A 9,233-nucleotide genomic window follows, 5' to 3' on the forward strand; every position below is an offset into this window, starting at 1 on the left:
CGTAGATTTATAGGCAAAAATATGATATTATAAAATATAATATAAAAAATGTTTTTTTTAATCATCATTTCTTGTTTGTATTTGTATTAGAAATGTTTCTATATGGGTAGTTTTGTTTGTATTTGTATTAGAAATGTTTCTATATGGGTAGTTTTCCTCGCTTCATGTGTAGGAGACTTGAACTGTTGAAATGTTTTGAAATTGTCACAACTAAATACCATGATCTGGCCTGATCTTCTAAATTGTTAGGTATAAAACTCTTCAAAGATACAGTGCTTATTAATGAGGAAATTTCCTTTGATTATAGAAAAGTTAATATAAATTGTTGAGCTGAGGCTTTGAGTGATAATTCACTGTAGGTCTATAGCTATGAGCGACCCCACATTGTGGTCACGTCACATTGTTTTTACATAATCATTTTCCTAATTTCTTTGGGAAATAGTAAGAATAACCCCATTTTAAGTAACATATTATATGTACCCTATTCAGAATGAAAATGTATGATATACATGAAAACCTTTTGTTGTTTATAATGAGAATATACAGTATGTTTAATATAGTGAAACTCTTATGGGAAACATGATAAACACCATTCAATGACAAATGAGAAATATTTTTTTGTTGTTTTATTTTTTCTTTTTTTTTTCTTTTTTTTTTTTTTTTAGGAAACCGGAGCACCCGGAGAAAAACCTTACCAAGGGGGTGTTAGGGGTTGTGGGGTGAAAGAGGGGGGGTGTTTTTTTTTTTTGTTGTTGTTGATTTTACCTATGGCTTAGGAGAAACCGGAGCACCCGGGGAAAACCTTTACCATAAGGCTATCTCAACCACTGCGATGGTGTTGCAGGGTTAGGATGGTTGGGATGAAGGAGGTGGCACAGGAGGTTGCACAGTTCTTTTGAAAAGTCGTTTGAATCTTTTCCATAGAGAAGGCTTTCTGGGTCTGTTCAAAATCGCAGCCACCTGTTCCTCAAGACCGTTGTGTCTGTCCTGATTTTCAGCTTTGCTGGTTCCCTGCTCAACGGCCTGTTGTTGTTCTGTGATACTTTTCAACAGATTGGCCTTTTGCTCCTCCCACTGAAGTGCCTCCTGTTTTAGACCCTCCTCTGCTTGTACCAGTGCAGCCACCAGTTTGGAGTTGTCTTCATTCTGATTGACAGTACTTTCATTCAGAAGATTTTTGGTGGGGTCATCTTTATGGACCTCTTGTTGTTCAGTCACACTTGTCAGGAGACTGCACTTTTCTTCTTCCTCCTCCCACTGTTTGGGGAGGTCCTCCTGATCTTCTTCACTCTGGTTAAGAGTGTCACTTAATTGGTTACTGGTGTTGTTCTCGAGTGCCTGTTGTTGTGCACTGATTGTTTGCAGAAGATTAGACTTCTCTTCCTCCCACTGGAGGGTCTCTTGTTTGAACTCTTCTTCTGCCTTTACCAGTGCAGCCACCAGTCTAGAGCTTTCTTCAGACTGATTGGCTGCACTGTCCATTAAAGTAGTCCTGTTCATTTCATCCTGGAGGATCTGCTGTTCTTCTTTGATGTTGCTTAGCAGATTTGATTTCTCCTCCTCCCACTGGATAGTTTCCTTCTTTGTGTCCTCCTCTGCCTGGGTCAGAGCAGCCACCAGTCTTGAGTTTTCGGCTCTCAGATGGGACATAGATGTTTCAATTTCACTCTGATGGCTTTTTTCTTTTTCAACAGCTTCCTCCAGCTTGGTAACCGTGCAGAGAAACTCCTTTTCTGAGGTCTCTGTGTTGGATATCTCAAGCTGAAGGTACTCGACCCTGGTCTGATGTTTTGATTCTTCTTGAGCTTGCACAGCTCTCTGAGTTTGGAGCATTTCTCGAAGTTGCTCCACCTCTTTAAGCAAAGCTGCTTGCTCACTTTCTAGTTTGATGATCTCCTCACTTTTGTCTTCCATGAAGTCGATCTCAGGGACTGCTATCATCTTTACCCCGGTCTGCTGAAAGAAAGCCTCAGCTGGATTGGTGGCTTCTGATATTGGAGCCTGCTGTGGGGTATTGCTGGGCTGGGGGACATGTATGCTGATGTCTTCAACAATCACATCTAACTCTGGTTCTTCTGGAATCACAGCTAACTGTGATCCTGTGCGCCGAGGCGTACATACTCTGTAGTGTCCTGTGTGAGGCCGCCGGTGCTCTGATCCAGTGATCTTCCTGATGTTCAAGGCTTTTGCAGCCTGTTTTTTTTCAGGGGCCACCACACACTTCTCAGCTGTAAGTGGGGGAAAGTCAATCTCATCGATCTCCAGGGAATTAATTGTCTCTTTTGTTTTGGTGGATTTCAGCCAAGGATTTTCTTTAGGAGGCTGAGGCTGTTTGTGTACTTTTTTAGGAACCACAGTTTTCTTGGGGCGGGCAGCTACCTGTGATGACTGTGATGTTATAGCAGGCTGTGGTATTTGACTACTGAGTAGGGGAACATCAGCCTCATTAGTCTTCCTGCAATTCTTTTGGAGCATGGCTGCACGTGCAGTCCATGGGTTTACAGGTGGTGGTGGAGCCAGTTGTGAATCAAGGTATTGTTTTCTAGCTACTTGTTGTTCCTCAGAGTTCACATCTAACTGTGACTCTTCAGTAGTGAGAGTTACCTGTGGCTTTTCAGATACTGGTTCTGGTTCTACAGACTTCTCACTTTTAACTGTCTGCTCCATTTCACAGTTCAAGTCTGCAGACTTGTTCCGCACAAGACAGACAGGAGGCTTTTTAATAAAGACATCACCTCTACCTCTGTTGTTGGTAAGCCGCTTATTCCTGCCTTTCTTGCTTTGTTTGCTTTTTCCACTTGTCTCCATTGTGAAAATGTGCAGATGTGTCGTTCAGATGTACTTATTGACTCGTGTACTTGACCGTACTTGACTCTGTTTGACTGTGTCTAAACTGGGTCTGATCCTGTTGGACTCTGTCTGCCTATATATACTCTGCTGTGCTTTAAAGTGAAAGTGATGTCATGTGTGCTTTGATGTTCTAGAACTAATTTGCATATAATGTTGTGGCATATCAGGATATACGTCCATATAAGGGCATGCCATTTATTACCTTTGATCAACCAATCAAAAACATGTTATTGTTCAAAGTTGTTTGGATTTAATTTAAATGCAACAATTTGCTGTTCAGAAAAAATGGTGTCCGTGGCACAGAGAGCTTCATGGATCAAAGACTACAACAACAACAACAACAATAGTGACATTTCTTTCAAGCTTCAGCCAAGTCATACAAGTCATATTCCCCACACGTTACAGGTTAGGGTTAGGGTTGCAATTTTCAATCTATGAAATGAATTTATTTATTTTGGGAAATCACTGATAGGAAATCTCACTCTGCTTTATTTATATCTGAAACAAAGAAATATAAACAGCCTACACAGAGTATAAGATTTAACAACCCACAAAATAAAAACTGTAAACAAAAGGTGGAGGCGACAGGACGATGTTGATGTTGATAAAGTGGAGATAACTGGTGATGGTCCAAGGAGACATGACGAGGCTGGAGGGAACTGTGCTGATCAATCATCAATACTACAGTCAATCAACTGAAACATGAACAGGCGACGTGTCTGACAGTGGAACAGTCAATCTTTGCTTTCAAACAACATTACATGGTGAACACGGCACCATTCTGCTTTGGCTTTCCTACTATCATCACTGTTCACTGCAACAACAACAAAGTGAAAATGAGTTGATGTGATTCCTCTAAACTAAAAACAAATAGTAAATTAACAGGAAATCACTTGAAATGACAGAAGTTTTCTGTTTCTGCAAACTGTAAACAAGCAGTGAACCAAATTGTCATTTCAAGTATTTTGCAGACAGTGATGGTATTTTTCATTATTGCTGTACGATTTATACTGTATTTTTCCTGCTTTCTGAAGTAACACACATTTCTGTAAAATGAGAATAATGACCTGTAACTAAACATGTGGCTCATGGAATAAACATTCACTAACAAGGACCACGCCCGTACAGATGGAGTTTGAACATGTTTATTACAAGTGACGTTCGGGAAGCGTGGGTGGTATGCTGTGGGAGGGTTTAGGGAAAGAGAGGGTGAGAGGGTTCGAGGGATGAAGGGATGGGGGTCGAAGCATGAGGGATGAAGGGATGAGGGGTGAGGGGAGGAAAGGCGAGGGGGATGAGGGATGAAGGGAAGGAGGGATGAGGCGGGACCATCGGCAGAGTGGTCCTGAGGTTGACCGGAGGAATCCTGGAAGGAACCTGGGGGGATGGAGACTCTGAGTGGGGGAACCGTCTCTCTGCGACTCTAGGATTAGAGCCCCTGGTTCCTGTGTGGGAATGGAGATGAGAAAAGGGGAGACAAAGCGAGAAAGAGGGTATGGGGGGGTGGGATGTGACAGCGGCGTCAAAGAAGGAGTGGAAGGAAGAGGGAGTGCTTAAGTACATGGAGAACGGAAATTGAACGAGTACGAGGCGTGGCCCTTATTCCCGAACCCGGTTTATAAAAACCCCATTTAAAGGTATAACATATTAGATATTTACTGTATTAAATAAGTTTAGATTAGATTCGATTAGATTATACTTTATTTATCCCACAACAGGGAAATTCTTCTGTTACAGCAGCAGAAAGGGTGGGATATACAATACAGAAGTAAAATAGAGAATAAAAATAAAAATAGAAAAGGCAACAATAGACCAAGTATCCTTCAGCCTATACAGTAAATAAGAAACCAATAGACAAAACAACAGACAAACAACAGACAAGTGTACAGTTGTGCGAGAATGAGTACTAAAGGTGAAGTGGCAAGATAGAAATAATATTGCAGAGATAGTGTCATGATAATATTACAAACGTAAGGTGGCAAGATATCAGTAGTATTGCACATGGTGGTAATCTGTAGTAATCAAGTAATCAGATGGAAATATGATTGCAGATAAAAAATAAAATAAATATAAAGCTGTGGTGAGTAGTTGTAATCAGGGCTAATTAACTTTTTTGATCACCAGCCAATGTGGCTGGTAAGTTTCTGAAGTTACCAGCCAATCAGAATTTCCACTAGTCACATTTTTTCCCGTGCAAAAAAGACAGATTATGAGAACAACTGAATTAATTTGATCATAATTATTAACTAAATCTTTAAATTAATCTTACAATGAAGTTGGGAACTTAAGTACATACAAAAATGATCCTAACATTTCATTACTCATTAACCCTTACATACTATTCAAGGTCTAATATGATCAGTAGTCAAGTTGTAAAATGAAACCAGGGGGGATGGAAAATTTTGTATTTCTTAGATGCAGTTTCCCGCATTCTAGTCAATTTTAGGGTGACTTGCTACAGTAGACATGGCTAATCCTAAATCCCATCTGATTCAGCTTGCATTCTCAGTTGCATGGCCTGCACAAGACAATACTATTTATCGGAAAGAAACAATAACCACTTAACTATGGACATCTAGAGATTATTGTGTAAACAACAATGGCAAAATTGAGAAGACAAATTACTTACTACATACTCATGGTACTTGTAAATCTTTTTGTAATTATTATCTATTAAAACCTCAGCAAACATTGTAAATGAATATCTGAATCTTCTCATGTGAAGTAAAGTCCATTTTTATTTCAAATGCAAGAACAAATTTAAAAACAGCATCTTTCAAATGTATTAATATAAAACATAAATGTAAACTGAGACTTTTTTAACTTTAGGTGGCCAGACAGAAGAAAAAAAGATAACTGTAGGAAGATGGGCTAGTCAAGTAAAAGTCTATGTAGACTAAGATAATGCAGACAAATATATACAGAGGTAGGTAGATAACCAATAAGATAAAATAAACAACAGTGTCAACAGATTAGCCTTGATTCCCAAGTCAGTGGTCACGTTTAAAATGTTCACTCTCTCAAGCACAGCTCTGTGTGCTGTGCTCGGATTGTAGCTGTTCACATTGGCAGTTTTTTTTCCTGAGATGCAAGCTAATGTTTCGCATTATATTACGATGATACAGTGTGTTTAAGAGAGCCCTAAGCGGCTTTTTATCTTTTACAAAAATGCACTGAAAATAAAAATAAAAACTGCAAATGTGAACAGGGCCTAGTACTCTATATAACTCTCTAGTACTTTAATTCAACATCTCCTTACTGCAGTAGCATTAGTCAAGGATTCCTCTGTTCAATAACGCAAATGTTCGCATCGTTTAGATACTTCACTACCAGCATCAGCCGGTTTCATTTCAGCCTGCCTGCCTTGAATGTCACTTTTTGCTGCCTGGAGAATCAGACTTCCAGGCTGATTAAATCAAAACTAACATGAACCTGAGTAAGCTATCTTGCTAGATAGAAAGTGTAAGCTAGACTCCAAACTAACATTCATTATTAGCTGTGTTGTTATGTTGGTCCACAAATTAAATGAGCCTACATGTTGGTGATTGGTTGTATGATAGGCTCATAAAAAAGCCTGATTGATGACTCCTGACTTACCTTCTGAATTGTTGTTCCTTGCAATCTTAAAACCCAAATTCCTTAGGTCCAGCTGTCTACTCTTCTTGGCCATGATGCCATTCTTCTGGTGAGAGCCAGGTTATAAAGAAACGCAGGTTACCCTCGCTCACGGTAACCTACTGTCACACAGGTACAGTAATAGGCTGATTATCATAAAGCCCCCCTAAATGTTGAATGGTAATTCTATTTCCAGAGTTAAATAGAAGTTATTTCCACATGCATTGATAAAATGCCACAAGGGATGGAAGAAGGGATGACCATTTTAGAAGAGGGATGATTTTGACCCTCTTTGACCCTCTATATATATATGATTACTGATAAGACATAACGATTAAAATAAATAGGCTACAATTTGTCTAACACTAATGTCTAATGTATTTAAGACCATTTCCCAAATCAAATTGTTGCTGGTGTTGTTTTATTATGATTGCAATTTTTTTTAATGATCAATTTTACTGGATGAAGCACTTTTTTTATTGTATTTTAGCATGTGCTAAATAAATGAAGTTTATTATTAAATCCTACTTATTTGAAACAATAGAAGACTACCATTCGTATATGTAATTACTTAATTCTATTAAGTTGTGCTTAAGTTATGTTTTTAAGTTATGCTTACTTAATATACAAATAGTTCAATTTAATGGAATAATAATAGTTGAAAATACTCAAAAAGGAAGAACATGTTACATGAACTTGACATAATTAAGTTAACTTTGAGTATACACTACTTAATTTATTTAATTACTTTCAACTTTCGGGTTTACAGTGTAGAGAACAATGATGTTTAAACCTAGAGAAAATGCATGCAAGATGCAGAGGTGGACAGTTACATAATTTCATATTCAGTGGATAGAGCCTTTCTTTTTTGTTAAGCTATGGATATTCTCTATGTATCTTGGCATTGGACTACAACAACTATGCTAAACTAAGATAACGGTGAGTGTAAGATAGTGGCTAAGTTGCTGGGAAAACCTCTCTGTCCATCTAGGGACTGCAGGGGTAGACTAAGTTTAATTTTGGGATGACCTATTCCTTTAAGCATCAATACTTCTGATTTTTGCATTTACTGTGCAAATTGTAAAGATTATGTTGCCTGAAGTTATTTTTTCTCTGTTGGATGAAAAAGAAACATTTCATCTATTTTGAAATTTAATTTCTGTTTTTCTCTTTCTTCTCAGTAGCAAAGCGCTTGGGAGATAAGTTGTCAATTTGTATCAAACCGGACCAGATCGGATCGGATCGTACTGAATCGTTCAGTATTTTTTTATTAATCGTCCCTGAATCGGATCATAGGCTGTGAATCGAGATCGGATCGGACACCCCTAGTCGGAGGTATGGTAATGTAATGTTCATTTATATCGTAGTTCCCTCTAAATGTGTAGGAAAACTTTATCTAGCCCTTATCTAACTACACTGCAGTGTGTAGGAAAACTTTATCTAGCCCTTATCTAACTACACTGCAGTGGCTGCCCTAGCTAGCTTAGCAGCCTCAAACCAAGTTAAGATTTTGACGTTAGCATTTTATTTTTTTCCTGATACCGCCAGTGTCCCCCCGCAGAGGACATTATAAACGATAACCTGCTCAAGTACATGTAGCAGTAACCATGAGATAGTTATCTGTTGTTTACCTTAGTACTCGCAGGTTCCAGAGCCCAACGAACACCTGTATTTTGCACACTGATTCTAACCCAAATTGATTATAATCCTGCTTGACGTTTGCTATTATTTAAAAGTGATTTGACTGACTGACTGACTGACCGATTGATTGATTGATTGATTGAGTGATTTACATTAATTACATTTCCCCCAGGGATATTAGGAGAATAGTTATGAAGAGAAGCAGAGATATTCAGACCTTCTTCAATAAAAAGAGAAAAGAGTCAGAGTCAGCCACAGCTTCTACCAGCAACATCAGTGAGACATGTCAGCTGCCTAGGTACAGCAGTAGTGATGAAGGGCAATCTCTTATTCTATAGGATGAGTTAAGAGCAGTTGAATTTTTCTAATCTAATTTGTGAAGAGATGAGGACTTTAATCCACTACAAGGAAATGGCTCTGAGAAAATTTGTACCCTATCCTGAACACATTTTACTAAATAACCAGATATACTTGAGGACTGTGATAATGGGAAATGGATGAAATGAATGGAAATGAATTTTTTTTTTTTTTTTTTACCAGAATAAACACCTTTGTGTAACTTATGGGACAGGAAATTATGGGAAACAGAGGGTATGTGACATGCAGAAAATGACTGGGACTTGAACTGTGGTCGGCTGCGTACATGGCATTAAACTCCACTATGCCATGATCACCCCACACTAGCTTTGTGTCCCATCCTGGCCACCCCGGTAAAAATGTCCCGGATATGCCACTGCTACATGTAATAAATTGGGTTATGTGAAAAATGAAGGGAAAAAAAAAAATCTGTTCAGTCATCTACGTGACCTCACGTGACTCCAGTTGATTGACGGGCGAACCGACAGTGTTGCCAAAGGTATAGTGGTTAATGATGTCTAAAAAACCAAAGAAGCATCAGGTGCCCAGTTTAGAAAACAAAGAAAAGACGAAGAGGAGAAATGGACAAAGATAAAGGTATGCAGATTTCTGTGAGTGACGTGAGGGACAGCAGCTATAGGCTGTTTATGAGCCTATTGCCAATATGTTGCTATTAGCGAACACCTGTATTTTGCACACTGATTCTAACCCAAATTGATTATAATCCTGCTTGACGTTTGCTATTATTTAAAAGTGATTTGACTGACTGA

At 38.6% G+C, this 9,233-nt stretch overlaps 1 protein-coding gene across 1 annotated transcript; it reads right to left on the reverse strand.

The window, feature by feature from the left end:
• Positions 1-696: 696 nt before the first annotated feature.
• LOC109139578 (paramyosin) lies at positions 697-2,930 on the reverse strand. The gene has a single exon (XM_027272960.1). The coding sequence runs from the start codon at positions 2,806-2,808 to the stop codon at positions 847-849; it is 1,962 nt and encodes a 653-aa protein (XP_027128761.1). The 5' UTR covers positions 2,809-2,930; the 3' UTR covers positions 697-846.
• Between the last annotated feature and the right edge of the window lie 6,303 nt (positions 2,931-9,233).

Source organism: Larimichthys crocea, chromosome I (genome assembly GCF_000972845.2).
Source record: "Larimichthys crocea isolate SSNF chromosome I, L_crocea_2.0, whole genome shotgun sequence".
NCBI lineage: Eukaryota > Metazoa > Chordata > Actinopteri > Sciaenidae > Larimichthys > Larimichthys crocea.